Raw genomic sequence first — 18,988 nt, forward strand, 5'->3', positions numbered from 1 at the left:
TTCTTTACTTAGGCAATGCAATAGTCAATCCCCATGGAACTTCTGTCAGCCATACTGTGATTATAAAATATTTAAATTGTCTTTAAATATAGAAAAAAGATGTTTATATCTTCAGTTCAGTGCATCAAGTGGTATTACAAGATGTGTTGACAAACCTGCCATCATCAATATGCACGTGTTTTTGGCTTTTTACCATTTTCCCTACCTGACGTCATACATTTCACGGTTGAGTAATTCTGAACATCGATTTGCGTGCATATTTAGCAAGATACTCCTTTGAACAAGTTTCGTAAATTTCGGCCATGCAGTTTAAGACTTTTTCCATATTGTGTTACCCTGCCTTTCATGTTCCTTTCAGTATACATGTACAAAGAATCTAATACTTGTTGGTGGGACAATGGTAGACAAGTACAAAGAAATCAATACTTGTTGGGGATAAAACAAATGCACACAAAATTCAGAACGTCAATATTTTACGATGAAATACACGAACACGAAACTCTAAATTTATTTGAACTTCTTTGAAATATGTGGAGATAACGATCAGTATTCGAGCTAAAAAGTGCATTTAACATTACAAAATAGGAGTAGACAAACACGGACCTCTGAGACATCAGAGGTGGGATCAGGTGCCATGGAGGAGTATGTTGTGAGATGAATTACAATTATACAGAATTTCTAAAGCTGAACGTAACATTATTTATTTAGTAATGAACGAACTGTTTATCTTAATTCTGATTACGTTCATTCATTGTTTTGATCTTTCAACCTTTTTTCTAACAGTTGTGATTCACAAATTAAAGTGCCTACGTAGAAGATCACAAACTGTTCCGGCAAGTAATTTCTGATATACTAAGATATGTTTTTTCACCATGTATATCTGTATTAAACTTCTAATCATGGTAATAATTCAATATATTTTTATGCTAATATATAATTTGCAATATGAACGTGAAATATGAAGATAACGAACGGTATTCAATCTCAAAAGTCATCTGAAACAATACAAATCTGGAGCAGGGCAAACACGGACTTCTAAAAAAACATCAGAGGTGGGACAGATGCCATGGAGGAGTAAGCATCCCATGCCGACCGGTCACACCCGCTGCGTGTTCCTTGTCATGATCGGGTTGAACGGGAAAATCCGTAGACAATTCAGTGTGAAAATGATGGCCTAACAGTTTGTATGAAAAACGTCAGTCAACATTTGACTTTATAATAAATTGTATTTGTAGACAAGGTCTTTGTATCGACCGTTGAATTTACGAAATGTTGACATTAAAAGAGACTGTTAATATTCATGTTTCATCAACTTATTAGTCAATAGATTGCCTCGTTTTAGAAATTGTTCGTACGTAGAACATGCTCTTGCGTATCGAATCAACTTGGAGACAAACTCCATATGCGGTGATAAGGGTATATTGCTACATAAATAAGAGAAGTTGACGATAGAAAAGTTGAAGCCATCACGAATATAATAAAGGTTTGGTGTTAGATTACCAATAACGTCTTTTTCTAGTAAAATATCCAAATTAGCAAAAGATGTGTCAGATTCTCTGGTATCTTTTATTTTGGGCTCAAAGGGATATATTCAAGAAACGTAAGAATGAAAATAAACATTGTGAATTGATAAAACGTCGTCAATATCTCTAAATGATGAACTGAAGGCCACAGCAAGAGACTTTTTCTTTCATTAGAAGTTTTTGACGATATTCTGCTTCATATTAATACACAAATAGATCTGCTAATGACGGGACGCAAATATTACCCATGGGAATTCCGACAGATTGTTGAAAGACGATCTCCAAACGAATCAAAGAAAACATTTCTTCGAAATTACTATGAATAGACAGATTCAGAAAACAATAAACAGCAAACAAACAATAATTATAACGTATTATAATGTATTACCATTTAGTTTGTGTCGTAGATATTTCCAATTCCCTAAAACATTTACCTTTTCTTTTGAAAAATAACACTTATCTACAGAGAGGAGAGATGCTGCTCTATGTTAGATGCTTATCCTGTCAGTTATTAAAGGAGGGTCAGTGGATGTTTCCAGGGGAATATATCAGTACGCTCAAGACTCTGGATGATATATTCGCTCAGAAATCAATAGAATATATTTATGAAAAGGTAGGCCTTTTTTCAAATCACTATATACAGTATTTGTGTATTTTTTTTTAAATCTCAGTAGACCGAATATGGTTCTGCTAACTTGGAAACTGATGTTTGATATTGATTAATTTATGATTATGTATATGTTTATAATTCATGTTAATTTCTAGATGCTAAGAAGTTTTATAGTGTAATCGTGCTTGATATATTTTATTCTACAATGATATAGCATCTGAATATTTCATTACTTATTTCTTTCTGTGGAACAGAATATGAAGGATGAATTCAAATCCGGTCTTTGGGAAGATATAAAGACAACAACAAAATCAGCATACCGTCCACCCAAACAAACAGAGGGTAGTATTAGATACATAAACTATAAAAATAACAAAAAAGTAGATAATGAAAATCATATACACATTCAGTAATTTGGCTGACATGATTCATAGCAATTGCTAGGTTTTTGTTTTTACACTTAATTTTACTATGGACTTTTCCGTCTACCTGATCAATACTTAGGTATAAAGGCGAATGTGATGGTCAATAGGGGAAACTTACTCTTCCTAGGCACCTGATTCCATCTCTAGAATGTCCGGGGACAGTCTTTTATGCCCTGTTTACAAATCTATTGTTTGTAGATTTTTCAAAAAACACAGACATTAGGAGTGAAGCGCTAGCTTGAATTATCGCTGTGTCACGATAATTTTTTTTAATTCCCTAGTATTGTGTGGCAAAATGTTTAATCTATGTTTTTTACCTTAAAAAAATATATATATGTTCTCTTTAAACGAGTTTCACCGTTGATACTTTCCAGTGGAATCTGTCCAATTACTTTTTTGTAGATGCTCAATTGATACTCAAAAAAGATTGTGCGGGGGTTGATCTGGTGTTCTTTGCCCTTTTAAAAAAGAAAAAGTTAGCTGGAGGTGCACAACTTATAGAAAAGGGATGTGTAAGTATTTTGTTTCAGGTTCGGTTTAAAAAAAAGAATTATACGGAAAGATTAATCATTTCCTAGCATAATTAAACAGACATTTGATCTTTTATACTTATAACTCTAATTTCTGTTCTGTGAGTCCATGTCAGGAAAAGCACATTTCAGGTAATAGAAAATATACCGTACAATACCTTCACATCTTTTTTTTTTCATTTCAACAATGGTCACAACCCATATCTATATATTCTATGTATAATTTCACGTCAGGAAATTATTTAAAGTCAGGAAGCAGTCCATCTATTTGTTTGTTTATCAACAAAATGGAATAGTCAAACTAGGTAAAAAGCACAAATGTAGTGGTCTTCAAATTTCACACAGTATATGTCAGGGGTTGTGCTACGTATAGTTTTGGTTTACGTTCCCTTTGAGAATTTTTTACTCATATAGAGACAGCACCATATACAGGTGAAGGGTTTCAAATATAGACCTTTACTCGGCACTCAGGGCCATTGGGCAGTGAGGGTTCTTTACCTTGCCAACGCCAACCGTGACACGGGGCCTCGGTTTTTAAGGTCTCATCCGAAGGACACGCTACTTTCACTTCAAAGTGCCGAGCGTTTGGCGAAGAAACAGTTGCTACCTATTTTTTATCGACTTCCATCAGTCGCGGCAGTGATTTAAACACACGACCTTTCGATCACGAAGCGAACATATAGATATTGAATTAATTTCTATACCTTGGAATTGTAATAACAATGGAGTTCCGGGATTTTGCAATCTTAACTTGATAAAACTGTATTTTTTGTTAATTTTAGATTTATTATGAATTTTGTTATTGAAAACCAAAGTCCAGTTTGATTGATTGTATGTTGTTTACGAAGTCCCTTTCGAAAATTTTTCACTCATATAATGACATCACCATATACCAGTGAAGAGCTTTAAATTTAGACTCTTACCCGGCACTCAGGACCATTGAGCAGTGGGGGTTCTTTATTGTACCAACGCCTGTTGTGACACGGGGTCTCGGTTTTTAAGGTCTCATCTAAAAGACCTGCAACTATCTCTCAAAGGTGTTAAGCAAGGCATCAGTAATCTAAACATCATCATACTAGTGCAGTTTATCATTTAGACACTCAAAAAAGAAACACAACAATGCACAACCCTATACCTGGTCTCATCACTTAACTATTTTATCAATTAATGATAATTACTTATCATCTATCACATGTACATTATAACCATATTTACTATTATAAATAATTTATTGATAAACAGGTTGGTGTAAGATCAATTTTGATTGGATGTAAGATATTAACCAATCACACAGAGGAATGGAGAACTTCGGAGACTGAAAAAAAGGATTTTGAAGATTTGGCAATGTATGCGATAAAGTACTTTATTATTGTTTCAATTTTTGTAACTTCTAAACATTTGCAGCTTTCTTCAAAGTGCTAAACTATCTATAAATTTCGGTTTTATGTGTTTATGGATGAAGCAGAGCAAAAATATTGAAATCTCCGAATCAATCCTACAGTATGAAGGATGGGGGCAAAGCTACAGAAATTAATTAGAATTGTTAATATTTTTTTAAGTATATTGATTGGTTGTATGGGTAAATAACAAACAAAAAGCTTTCTCTATATATTTGGAAATTTAACAGAGTAAGTTTTTGCAAATGTTCAATAAGCAGGTATTTCATAATAAATTACATATTTACTGATATTGGTTGCAAGATGTAGTCCATTAGACAATTAGACAACGGAATTTTTTTTCCTCGAATCTGAATCTCTTTTTTTTCCATGTAAACAACTAGCAGGAACAATGTTAACAAGAATATATTGAGCCGTTAGATGTTCACCAAAAATGTGAAAAGTCTTCCCTCTTTGTGTAAAATTTGGGCCTTCGGTTGGTACTTTGAAGAAAAAACTTCCATATTCATAAATCACTTTCTTGCCGTTTTCTATTGACACCAAGTAAGCTTTTGCTGCATGATTAAAATGAAAAATTATTCCATACCAAAATCGTCTAATTAATGTCCACTTGGTGCAGTTTCAAGTCCAAGTTTGGGACGTAGTGGAATATTGGAAAGGTATTATTCATTTAAAAGTCTCATTAAAAACCAGAGTCATTCTTTCAGAAAATTCAGTCAACACGCTTTTAGCATCATGAATTACATCCAAGAGAAGGACGAACTGGAAAGGCTAAAAAGTCCCACCGGGTGGATAAACAATATAAAACATTTCTTCATCAAAGAGGATGAGGTGTCTAACAAGGCTGGGAGACTACTACTGAATCATGGTTATTTGGATGTTGCATATAAAACAAAGAATGAATGTTTTCTGGAAAATCCCAAGCTGAAAACTATGATTAAAGAGCTCTGGTATGGGGAGGAATATCAGACAAGAAGGAAAATAGACACAGTATGTACTAGCATTTCTTAGAAGAATGATTCTCTACTAATGAAATATGAAGATAACGAACAGTATTCATTCTCGAAAGTCTAATGAAACGATACAAATTTGGAGCAGAGCAAACACGGACCTCAATATTTAGAGGTGGGATCAGGTGTTATGGAGGAGTGAGCATTCCCTGCCGTGTGCTCCTTTTCATGATCGAAAAAAAAACCCAGAAAAATCCGTTTACATTTCTGTGTATAAATAATGGCATAACAATTAGTATGAAAAACGTCAGTCAGCATTTGACTCAATGATAGGTCATTTGTGCTAAAATGATTTTTTTTTCTGTACTTATAGTGGATAATGAGGTGCAGGGAAGAATATTTATTCTTTGGGAATAGATTTCTTGGTTGTAGAAGTGTTGATTTGTCATGTATGTTTCCTGGTGGACATGAACTCGTGTGTCTCCTCACAACCAAACATTTAAATCTCCACGATAACTAATGATTTCACAGTATGCTAATATGGGGGACAAACATTAAAAATCATTTTTAGAGAAAAAAGAATTTCTTGAAAATTGCAAAATAAAATTTTTAACGCTTAATTTCAGAGTTAATTCATTAATTTTCTTTTCTTTTTACAGATTCTCAGACTGTTCTTGTGCATCATGCATGTTTTTATCATGCCCTTCATGCTCTTTACTTTGGATAAGCCCTCATGGTACATATGAACTACTTAATCTATTTTTTATATTTAACTTTCAATTTAAATCTCACATATTCGACACATGCATTTTAATATTTTCTTATCATGTCAATACCTACTTTGACACGAGATCTAAGATTTTTAAGGTCATATTCCATGGACCAATGAATTTCACATATAATAAAGGTAGTTTAGGGAAACTCCTTTATTTGAAAAGTTACAAATCGGGCTCTCAAACATGAGGCTATAACAATTTTTGTAAAAGGCAATCGTTTATTATATGCTATTATTTATTCTTTTAATTCTAGCAATCTGGTTGGCTCAAACTTGATCAACTATATAACAAGGATTGGCTTGTGATTCTATTTAAGATTCTGAAAAATGATATTGACTTCATGTATCAAGAAAAACAAATAATCCTCCCTATAAAACAATTGTGTTGACATCACTATAGTTAATATGACTTGATGTGTTTTGAAAACAGATATTCCAACTCCTATTTGTAACTGATCTGACAATGTGTATGTTGTAACAATGCTAGGATTTGATAACGTAATAAACATAATTGTATCCCGATCGTTGTTGAAATATGTTTTAATTCAATGTAAAATAAAATATAAACAGTTTTCATGAGTACATCTCTGCTTATATTAAAAACAGCTGTTATAAATGATGATTATATGTGCAATTATTGTTTTATATATTTAATTTCAGGATTTACAAAAAATATCATACGCCGATTTTGAAACTATGGGTTAACACGGTACGAACTTTTTTTATCAGAAAAATTAAAATATACTTTAAAATAATGTTGTTTTTTTTAACTTATTAATATAAATATTTTTTTTTTAATTTAGGTTGGACTATTGTCATTTCTAGCAGCATTTGCTTATATGCTTTTGTTTGACTACAAGGAAAATGGTGTATCTCAATCCGAATTTGCTGTGCTGTTTTGGATTGTTAATAAGTTTGTGGATGAATTTCAGCAGGTATGTATAGTTTTATTTACGCTGTATTGTTTATGTAAATTTGAAATATAAGACCAAAGAACTAAAGAAGAGCAAGATATAAAACGTATCACATATTTGAACTTCAAATTCATAACCCTCTGTTAACTCATTTAAAATGTTGCTTAATCTCTTATTATTTTCAAAAAGAAATGTATTATATAAATAGAAAAAAAGTATAGCATACAAGCTATGCTGAATATATTTTATTAGTTAAATAAAAACAATTATAACATAGCATAATAGCTTGCGGGGCAAAATTGGACAAAAATGACATTTAAGCTTGAAAAAATTATAAAGGAATTATAGACATTTATGACATTAAAGGTGCTTGGACACAGATTTGAAGTTAATATTTTCTCAAATTTTCTGTATAATTTCATGACTTATATGTTGCTATAGCATTTCGTACTAAAATATAATAAAAATCTTATTAAAACTTCGAATTTCTGGACGCGTTGGATTGACACATCCTTGCGCTTTCACATATTTTAATTTTATTCTTAATACTTAAGAAAAGTGGCAATTTTGTTGTGTAGTTATGAAATATATCAAAACTATAGCCCAGAAAATTCAGATTAGAAATGTTTTAAAGCAAAACCCACTCACAGTGTTGTAGGTCCGTGCTCAGTGGTCTGTACAGTGTTTAACAATTGAACACGCCCGGTGAATCGTAAACATTAACAATAACGGAGCTCGTGCCCTGTTTACAAAAACAGTTTACGTTTCACTGGTGTTTTCAAATTGTTAAACTCTGTACACATCACAGAGCACGGACTGACAAAACTGGTGAGTTGGTTTTGCTTTCGAACATTTCTACTCTGATTTATCTGGCTTATAGATGTAATTTTTTTCATTAATACATAACAAAATCGCTTGCTTTTCTTGAATATTAAGGAAAAAGTTAAAATTTGTGTAAGTGCAAAGATGTGTTAATCAAACGCGTTCCGGAATTCGTAGTTCCAATAATTTCTAGTTAAAATAAGTTTTTAAATATATTTTCGTGTGAAATGCTATTGCAATATATACGTCGTGATATTATACAGAAAATTTGAGAAAATATTAAGTTCAAATCTGTGTCTTAGCACCTTTAAGTGTTATCTCTCTTATCAGAGTATCAATGAACCTTAATAAAAATCAAACTAAAAAGTCATGAAAATATTTTATCAATGAAAATTATTGTTTGTTGAGTGAAATAATGACCGAATGAGCTTTCCGGTTCACTGTACAAAACACCGTGGACATGTGACAATACCTTTGAATTCATTAGCCCGAAGGGATAATCACTTTGCAAAGTAAATTAAAAAAAAACTACATAGATATGTCAAAATGAACTATCACCTGATAAATCTGTTAAAAATTTGTCATTTTTATCGCAATCATTAATTTGCAGGCTCATTCCAAACAGTACTAAATGTAACAATACGTATTTTCAGATATGTATAGCTGTTTACCGTGACAGTAAAAGAAAGAGAGAAAAAAGTTTCTTAACGGAATACGGCCAGGACATGTGGAATCGCCTCGACTTATTGATAATATTAACATCGTTTCTTGGATTTATTGTAAAGTTATTGTTTGAGGATGATTTTCTGCAAGGGTTTGCAAAGATTATGTTTCTGGTCTCATATATCATGCTCAACATACGGGTTCTAAACATGTTTTGGACGTCAGAGTTCCTCGGTTCTCAGCTTGTTATAATTCAGAAAAAAGTACGTATTGATTTATATCACTTATAGCAGAAAATTCATCTGTGTGCATTGTTAAATAAAATGTAATGAATATAAAGGATGTTAAAATAACTCAATATTTAGTAGGTTAAACTTTCATAATCAACTTTCATGCACTTTTGTGTATACTTAGTAAATGACAAATCAGATTTGATTTTTCGATGTTTTGATTAGCGCAATGTTATGTAATTCAATGCGATATAGGTATGAATGTGTACATTAATTGGATTGTACATTTGAGCTTATAATTTGCATTAATACGATTTATCTCAGAAGTAGAGATGGCAATCAATGAAATATATGGAGATAACGAACAGTATTCAAGCTCAAAAATCCATTAATCAATACAAAATAGGAGCAGAGCAAATAAAGAATTGCTAATCGGTTTACCGCAAGACGTTCCGACCGATGAACTGGTTAATCGTATCAAAATACATAATTTCCTGACCTTTTTTTTTAAAAGTAAACTCTATAAAAATACACAAGAAATCTTGAAAAAAAGGGGTTTGAAATAATCTGTGTATGCGGTATTATATATATTATATGCGGCATTATATATATTATGTCAATTTCAAAAGAAAAAAAATAATTAAATAAAAAATAAAGACAGGCTGGTAAATACTTGGTGTTTAAACAGCAATTTATACTTAATATTGTCAAATTGCCCCCATTGAGCCCAACCCGGAGAACTTTAATGAATTACATGTACCTCAAAATCAGCTGAGATCAATATTTGAAAATGTTATAACGTAACAACATTCAGGGGATTATTTTTAAATTGTGAATGAAATGTTATGGAAATTTACACATTTTTTTTTAATTTTTTTTTCCGACTAACCAATTACAGATTTTTCCATATTCACTGCTCAAAGTTCACAATGATATTAAAGAAAGCTAGCTTCCGGGAGGTGCAGTGTTCAAGCAACTTATGACCTTGCCAATAGGAGGTTCAGAGGTCAAGGACTTGAAAATTGTTATATTTCATCATAATTTCGGCCGTTCCGCTCATAAGCAATTTCAAAATGTCACAATGCCACACAACCGTATAAGAATGTTATTTCTTTAGTTCATGAATTCCAATGATATATCTTAATTTATCTTGAAGGAATGGTAGACACAAATCTCTGAAAGTAAAAATTCCTAGTTCGGGGCAAAACTAGCAATTAGATATAGTGGTAGGATAGAATGGGTTTAACATACACTAATCTTACGTTATTATGGAGGCTTCAAAAGGAAGATGCAGACAGCGCGCATGCATAAATTTGAAGCAAAGGGGGTAACTAATATGTATTTGATGCACTAGTCATTAGACAAAGGTGAATAATTGGACATAGCACTGCTAATTAGAAGTAAGTAACGATGATAGAAGCTTTCGAGTACTGCTCTCTACACAGGAATTTTTCAATTAAATACCTGTTTTCAGAATGTATTTTACTCATTTTGGAATTCGTCATTACTGTGAAACCAATAATTTTTCTGGGTGATTATTTGTTGCCGTTTTCTTGTTACAAAAATACCCCAAAATTCATCTCAAACCACGAAATGATTAAATTTCAAACTTTTTATAATGTCTGTCTACCAATCACAGAATTAAATCTTCATAAATCAATATTTTTTATGTTCTTTCATTTGGTTTTTTTCTACATTTTTCTATCAGATAAAGATAACATCTGCCTTCATGGCTATAATGATTGTTATAATGATGTGCTACAATGTGGTGGATTATGCCCTCCTGTATCCAAACACAGAGTTCACATGGACGGAAATAGAAAATATTGTCCGAAATGGTTATTGGACCCTTTACGGTGACTTCCAGGAAGATGCTGGTATGCTTTAACATGAAAAGGATAGTTGTTAAAACGTATTTTTCTTACATGTTCTTAAGATGTTTTACTAAAGAAAGAGGCTGATAACAAACTAATAACTACTTCCATAATAAACATGATGACTTTTAATTTTCCTTTGTCAAATTTATTTATTTTTATTTGCAATATATCTTTATCACTTGCATATGGTCTTTATGTCTCTGAGATGATTCCCAAAGCAAGAACAAATTGTTATTAAACTTAGGTAAGCTATTGCCAAACACGTTGATGGTACAGGAAGATAAATAATCTCCCTTTAAGTCAATGGTTTTCAAATTCTATGATCAATACAATGACCTTTAATGCAATGACAACCTTACGTTTTGTGAAGTGTTGACTGGCGTTTTTCATACAAATGGTTAGGCCATTATTTTCATACTGAATAGTCTATGAATTTCCCCGTTTACCCGATCAAGACAAAGGGCTCATGGCAGGCGTGATCAGTCGACAGTGGACCGTTGCTCCTTAGAATCCGATCCTATCCTTGATGCTTTCAGAAGTTCTTGTCTATTCTGCTCTCAGTTCGTTCTATTTAATTCGACTAAGGTCGAGTGTTGACTGGCTTCTTCCATACATTAATTGATAGGTCATTACTTTCATACATAATAGTCTACCGATCACTTCGTTTATCTGACCAATACAGAAGGTCCAAAACGTTACTGGTCGAATGGGTATGCTTACTTATTCTAGGCATTCCCTTTGCTCTGTCCTTTGATTTGTTTTATTTTTTACCCTGTTCACAATGTGCATTGTTTAATTTTTTTTAGAGATCTGTAGTTGTTTGTTATTCTATACAATAATGTATCAATATTCGTCGACAGTCAGCGGAATAACAGTGTGAATCAGGCATGTTTATTTTTAGGTAATGACTGCACAGACAACGCCACATTATATTCGCAGGGGGTACAACAAAGATGTCCATCCTATCTAGGAGCTCTATTGTCTCCTTATCTGAGGGCCATATACTGTCTAATAGCTATTTTGATGCTATTGAACATGCTAATAGCAATTTACACGTATGTAGCTACTTATTAAACTTCAAGTTAAAATGTCATTGTGGAAACTTCTGTTTGATTTGTTTTCATATACACACCAGAATATATAAACAATCATTTACTTATATTTTCAGGAAAACGGCAGATTCTGTACACGACAAATCCCGAATATACTGGTCACAATTACAGTCAAATTTTCTTGAAGAGTACACAATCAGAACAATATTTCCTGTTCATTTCAAGATATGTTGCTTAGGGGCACTTGTTTTTCATTTTCTGATATATCTGGTCACTAAGATTTATGGTAAACAACGTGAGGAACAAGCACGATTTATAAAAGGTATACAATTGTGTGTTTGAAACTGAAATTATTTTACTTGCTCTCCATTCATCAAAATTGATGCATTTCAAGCAAAACACGTGTATAACATTAGAACAGTTTAAAACCCTTTTATTATTATTATTGCAGATGTTTGTTTCAGCAATCAGCAAAAAAAAAAAAAAAACATCCTAAATCCTGTATTTTGAACATGTCTTTCAAAGTGAATCCGTGGCTTATCATGTACATTGTACTACATTTACTTCCAATCATAAATTCTTAGGAATTACTAATTAAATGTACATTTTTTTCTTATTTGTATGTCATTTAACTAAAGTGTAAGTAATATATTTGACTTACTAAATTCAGAATGATTACTGACTTAAGGAGGCTGGGGGGTCAACAAATTAACCATCAAATATAACTTAAATTTTTAGATATGATATCTTAAGCTGTCAACTATCATGTGGCAAAGAAAAATCTCATACATTTTAGTTTTAAATTTGATCATTTTTGTATATCTTTATATGGAGCTCTTCTTCTAAAGGAGATCAATATAGTCTTAAAATGGCCACAATCCCCCCCCAGCCCTCTTAAATTTTGACTTTTTTTAAACTTTATTTTGTGTTTTTTGGTTCTTATTGTTTGTTTGCTTTTTATTTTTTATCATTATTTTTTTTTAATTTTATTTATTATTTTTTTAAATTTTTTGCTTGGTGTTTTTTTAACCACTGATTTTCAATCAAGAGTTTAACTTTCCATCATTTTACTTTATTTGTACATGTAGTTCTCGTGTTCGATGATAATTTTGATGTCGATCCCGAGCAAGAAACTCCCGAGGAAATGGCAGAAAAGAACGGAATGCTAGAAATGCAAGGGTATTTTGTTCATCAATAGCTATTGAAATATCTATGCATTTCTGCAAACATGCTTTTACAATGGAAAAAAATTAACACATGAAAGTACACGAAAACAAAACAAATGTAAAATTAATTCAAAAGTAAAAAAAAAGTCAATATTTAAGGTATTCAATGTATAACGAAGGGATATTGAACAATATTGAATCATTTTAAACTAGTTAAATATGGATTGCTAGATAACGGTGAAAGTGAAATTAACCAAATTCACATGACTGTTAACATATAAGAAGGCCGGCCATTTTGCACCTTAAATGTTTTTGTTTAGTTATCTGCCCTTGATGAAATGAAGAAAATTTTAATTTTGTCAAAATAACTGTTGTAAATGATTCATTTTATTTCATACATGTATTTTAATAAAGAGAGAGAGTTCATGCATATTTTCACCAAGAGATGTGTTCAAAGTTCAAATTACTATTTACAATATCTTAATAACACATGCGCTTCCCATAGAATTTAATGTAAAATTCCAGATGCAATTAATTGGACAATAATTAAAATATTCTAAATTCTTTTGGAGTATTTTTATATGATAACACCTTCAAAATGCTACCATGATTAAATATATCTGACCATTCATTTATTAGGTACAAAATATGGTCGTTATACATTGAATACCTTAAAACTTTAAAGAATTTGTTGCAGTTGCAGGGAATCAAACGTTTCTCACAAAATCGTTTCAATTCATTCCAGAGAAAGAGAAAGTAACGTTTTCGAAGACTACTCAATAGAGGTATGAAAAATAAAATGTTTTATACTGAAACAGAATGAAATACTGTCATAGCTATCTGATATATTACAAAAATACATGTTCATCAATAAAGGCTTGATTTAGTATACAATTAGAAAAATAACATTTATGCATCCTACGTATTTACATGCATGAACAATGCAGTTAGTTTTATCAATAACAGAAACACATTTTTATTTATTTTGTTCTAAGTTTCACTCTGTACAAATACATTCTTTTTCTATTCTTTTAGCAAAAGATCATGTCAGAACAAAACATGACAGAAGAAAAAGATGCTGATAAAATGTACAGCAAGGTATATATTAGAATACCTGGCCCCAGGATTGTGAATCATCTTAAAGCTGACATGAACTCTTAAATAGGCATTATTTTTCATCCTTTTACGACTTATTTCATTCATGTACGCCCCTTTCCGCCATATTTCTTTGATTCCGCCATATTTATTTAGGAACCTGTACCCGCTATATAAACCCCGATGCATTTGTTACACTTGAGTGTTTTTCCTGGCTGTCGACATGTATACATCTCCGATAGCATAGTTTTGGGACATACAATGAACTGAGAAAATACATGTTTTAAATGTAAAAATCATTCCAAAACTAGAACTGCAGTGTACTTGGAAGTAAATAAATTTTGAATATTTTTGCTGCAATGTAGAGAAAGTAAAAATGGCATGTGCATGTTTTTATGCAGATTAATATAAGAATAATAAACAGGAAAGGGCTACCCAATGTTGCTTTTCCATTGCACTGTATATACTGTTAGACTGATATGCATGATGCACGGTATTTGCATATATTATGCATTCATGTACAATAAATTTAGCTGTTTAGATATACATGCATGCATGCCAAGAAAACGCTTCGAACTCTGTGGTAATAACTTTTACCTGAAATACTGCTATCGTTACAAGAATGTGCTAGTGTCGAGAGAATTGTATCCTAGTTAGCTTTTATTGAAATATGTATCACAGTAGACATGATTTCTATTTATAACTCAACGGTAAACACATTGTCACTGTATAGCACTTGGTCACACGTGGTCCCTGTCGATCAGCTTTTTCGGTTAGGGAAAATTTCAAAGGGGGATATCTCACTTGTATATAACTGGTATATATACTGGTATCCAATACATATATATATTAGACAAAAAACGCAAACAAAAAGTTTTACAAAACACAATTACTGTTGTCTGTAGATGTTATAAATTATATTAGTAAATGTGGCGAAATTACAACAAGTTTATCGGGAGAGGAAATTGTCATTGAAAAGTGTCCATCTCCTACCCCAAAATAGTTTGATGCATTTTCTAGATGAATCAAAGATGTATTTTGATTTATACGAAGTGTTTTTCTTTTCAAAAGTCTCCAGGAGAAGAGGTTGACAAAAAGGTAAGGCAATTTGTATTACTGTAAATTTTATATTTTCCTTGGGACAAATTTTCGTGCTTTGAGCAAAAACTATTGGTACATGTACCTTGGTACTTATATTCCTGGCATAAAAATGGAAGATTTGTCTTGGTAGGACAAACATGATTACATATTGAAAATATTAAGGTTACATGGAAGATATAAAATAATTCATGGGACTCTTCCAAAATTTGAAATTTAAAGGCGAATCATCCTTTAACGTGTTCTGAGAACAACAATAAAAAAAATGATCCAGTGATTTTTTTTCCACCAGCCTCAAAAAAGTACCTGTTTCCTATATTTTCATGCCAATGATAATATTTTTACATGTATGAATTGTAAATAGTATTCCACAAATGATAAATTCATCGGATAAACTCATGTTTCTGTAATATTGATTATTAAAGATATTTACTATGGAATACACTCAAACTATGAACATCGGTTAAAATGTCTGCGATTAAAAAAATAACAACAACAGTTTTTTCATGACTTTATCTGATGACTGAATTAACCAATAACACCAGAATGATGATTTACATTATCAATGTCTAAATGCAAAGGATTTCTCTCTATTCATTTATTAGATATAAACTATTATAAATGCAATTGCTTTCGAAAACATTTTACGATTACAGAAAAGAGCAGTACTGTTAATGATAAATTCTTCCTATTCTCTAAATACATGAAATGGCTCCTGCAAATGACCTATGATTCTTTGTATCGTTATTCCACGACCAATACAATCATTCTCAGTTATACTTCACTCAGCTGAGGAAATGTAAAAGAATTTATAATTGATTCAACAACCATTACAAACAATCTTATACATGTGTATTTGACATAGGATATTTCCTTACTGATGTCAATTTGAATATAATTTATGTTCTTTGGTAGATCAGTAAAATCATACAGGAGCTGAATGAAGTCAAGGTTTGTAAAATTGTTATTTATTGATAGAAATAAATCAAACCGACGTTTTTTTTTTTTCTCGGTTTTCAGCATCATTTTAACTCCTTAATGTATTATTTTTTCCATAAACATCGTTTACTTATATCAAATTAACATTTATTTTATTAATAGAATATTATATTTATACTATACTTCAAAATCAATTTTCCAGTTAGGTGTTTTCAAATGTCACATCGCCAGCTCCTTTTTAATTGATGACTGCCGCTTTTTTCACTAGATATATCATTACGGTAAAAGGTATCTTTAGTCTACCTTCTAATTATAACCATTACTCGTCGTTACGAATCACTGTACATCTGAAACAAAACTATGTGACATGATATATAGCACACAAAATGTTATTAGTTAGACAAATGGCTATAAACCTACCTTAAAACTGTGAAAATAAAAGGAAATAAAACAAACCTACTAGGGGATAAAAATCCAATCACACGATATGGGAGATTCTTATATCACAAATCTGTAGCTAGGCTTAAATTTGAATAAAAGTTCTACAAATCTCTTCATTAAGTATAATTAAGCAAATTTCTAAACATATTTTGGAGTTGATCTTATGAAAACAAAATAAACATTACACAATTTTAAGATCTATATATTTGAGATATTAGTGGCCTTTTCAAATCAGTATCCCGTCCTTTTTAAATCGTTGATGGAAAAATGTATACGTTCAATATTTGAAGTCAAAATCAAAGAATCATTGCCTCAAAATGAAGAAAAATCCTCTATAGATACCTTGTTAGTGCTTTACTCCTAAAATAAAGCTGATTTTCCTTAATAATGTAGCGTTCTGATGAAATTAAAGCTATATATGGTGTATCTGAGCTAAAAAATAAAGATACGAGATTAAGTGTAGATCAACATTATGTTTTTTATTTACGTTCAAATTAAAATTTTCGCCGATTTTGACCTTGAATATCCCCACGTTTCTCTACTTAAATTGACTTTAAACTGTCTGATATTTAAATGCGGAGTCGGTAAATAAATCGGTTATTGTTTTAAATCTCTGATATCTATGAAACGCGATTGATTTAAATTGTGTAATTTACAGAAAAGTTCTATCTTTATATAAAGTAATAAAACAAATAGAAAGATCTTTTTGATTTTAGTTAGTCTGAACTTATCGAAAATACGCCATATATGACTTTAGATATAGAAAACCCAATATGAACGGTTTCTTTTCTTATATTTTTAGAATTATTTTCTTTGAAAAAAAAGTATGAATAAGATTTAATGACACCAATGCTAAAGAAAATTTTTTTCCCACAGCGCCTATGTGAAAGCAAGAAAGGTCAAGAAGTGAAGACTTACTAGATTTCTTATAAAAATATTTTCTTTAAAATATATAGATTTTTATGTACATGTATTGAATGACAGCTTCATAGTTTAAAAAAAATATTGGTTGTGATAAAAGAACTAATGATTTTTTATGTGTTAAAGACATCTGTTTTCATCTTACAAAAGGTTTATTTTCATGTGATTTTCAAGATATTATTTTGACGATTGTGTTTTATAGTATATATTGTCAATTATTATATAACACCTACGCAATGTCAATATATCTAGAAGTTATGTTTTTTTCAATAAACTATTTCATATGATAGATGACTGATTGATTATTGTTGTTGTACGTCCCTTACAAGATTATGTCACTCGAATAATACAGCAGTTTGATAACAGAGAAGCGCTTTAAATTTGGACATTTATTTGGCACTCAGTGCCATTCTTAAGCCTATTTACGCCTTCTGTGACACGGGGCCTCGGTTTTTAAGGTCTCTCCTAAAAACCTGCAACGATCATTTTGATTAATATGCCGGGGCTTTGAAACAGTTGGTTCCTATTTTTGTCGACTTCAATTCGTCATAATCATAAAATGGTGCCTTTTACTATGACTAGAAAAGAAATTTGATTTAGCAAAGAGAAAATAAATTGATTTCCCTATCTACGACTTTTTGGATCAACCCTCGTATATTGCTACATCAGTAAGGAAAGTTGACGATTGAAAATTGAAGTCATCACGTCTATCATAAAGCTTTTTCTTGTTCGCTTCCCATTAATGTCTTTTTCTGTAAAATATCCAAACATGAAACAGATGTGTCAGACTCTGCGGTATCTCTTATTTCAAGCTCACTGGGATATATCGAGTCGACATATGAATGGAAGTAACTATTGTAAATTGATAATACGTGGTCGATATATCAAAATGTCGAGTTGAATGCCACAGCAAGTTTTTTTTTCAATTATGAACAACCTGCAATATTTTTTTTTAAATATCTTCAAAGCAAATGAGACTAAGATATGATATAATGCATTGATATAAATTTTCAACTTAATTTTACTGTAAATGATGCATTTTTCATTTCCCTAAATATTTATTTTTATTTAATATTTATTTATTTATTTATTTATTTTAGTTTTTAATTGGTACAAACACGAAGAACGGAAAAGAAAAAGGTGAAGATAACAAACAATTATCGATTTGAAATAAAAATTACAAGCAATACAATTCTGTAAACAGGGCATAAAACCCGAACCCCTGGAACTTCCAGAGGTTGGATCAGGTGCCTAGGAGGAGAAAGCATTTCCTGTTGAAGGGTCACACCTGTCGTGAGCCCTATGTATTGATCAGGTAAAACGAACATTCCGTAGTCAAACTTTATGTTAAAACAAAAGCCTGATAATTAGTATGAAATACGTCAGGTACAATATGTTCCAATGATAGGTTTTATTTGTTAACAACGTCACCCAAAAATTGGAAATTTATTCCTCCAATTCCAGTTTTTAAATATTGCAATCAATAAATAAAAGATTTGTTTACGTTTTATTTTGCATAAATGAAACTTCTTCCGGTGTTATTTTAAAAACATATTTAAC

At 31.2% G+C, this 18,988-nt stretch overlaps 1 protein-coding gene and 1 long non-coding RNA gene across 2 annotated transcripts; both read left to right on the forward strand.

Annotated features, from left to right (window-relative positions):
* The first annotated feature begins 782 nt into the window (after positions 1 to 782).
* On the forward strand, positions 783 to 2,469 carry LOC133176715 (uncharacterized). Its single transcript, XR_009719545.1, has 3 exons — positions 783 to 837; positions 1,994 to 2,136; positions 2,388 to 2,469. It is a non-coding gene; the product is annotated as an uncharacterized LOC133176715 (long non-coding RNA).
* Positions 2,470 to 4,345: 1,876 nt separating this feature from the next.
* Positions 4,346 to 16,102, forward strand: LOC133176757 (transient receptor potential cation channel subfamily M member 3-like). The gene is made up of 12 exons (XM_061311828.1): positions 4,346 to 4,434; positions 5,193 to 5,475; positions 6,095 to 6,171; positions 6,871 to 6,919; positions 7,014 to 7,145; positions 8,600 to 8,872; positions 10,548 to 10,716; positions 11,618 to 11,771; positions 13,632 to 13,719; positions 13,970 to 14,032; positions 15,101 to 15,127; positions 16,043 to 16,102. Exons 2-12 carry the CDS (start codon positions 5,221 to 5,223, stop codon positions 16,100 to 16,102), a joined length of 1,347 nt encoding a protein of 448 aa, XP_061167812.1. The 5' UTR covers positions 4,346 to 4,434; positions 5,193 to 5,220.
* Positions 16,103 to 18,988: the final 2,886 nt, after the last annotated feature.

Source organism: Saccostrea echinata, unplaced genomic scaffold (genome assembly GCF_033153115.1).
Source record: "Saccostrea echinata isolate AGI-Se365-2 ecotype Australia unplaced genomic scaffold, CSIRO_AGI_Sech_v1 ptg000081l, whole genome shotgun sequence".
Lineage (NCBI taxonomy): Eukaryota > Metazoa > Mollusca > Bivalvia > Ostreida > Ostreidae > Saccostrea > Saccostrea echinata.

Coding starts and splice junctions, on each gene's coding strand:
- LOC133176757 (XM_061311828.1), top strand. CDS start 5,221: ATGAATTACATCCAAGAGAAGGACGAACTGGAAAGGCTAAAAAGTCCC. Junction 6,172..6,870: donor ACTTTGGATAAGCCCTCATG/GTACATATGAAC, acceptor ATTTAATTTCAG/GATTTACAAAAAATATCATA. Junction 7,146..8,599: donor TTGTGGATGAATTTCAGCAG/GTATGTATAGTT, acceptor ACGTATTTTCAG/ATATGTATAGCTGTTTACCG.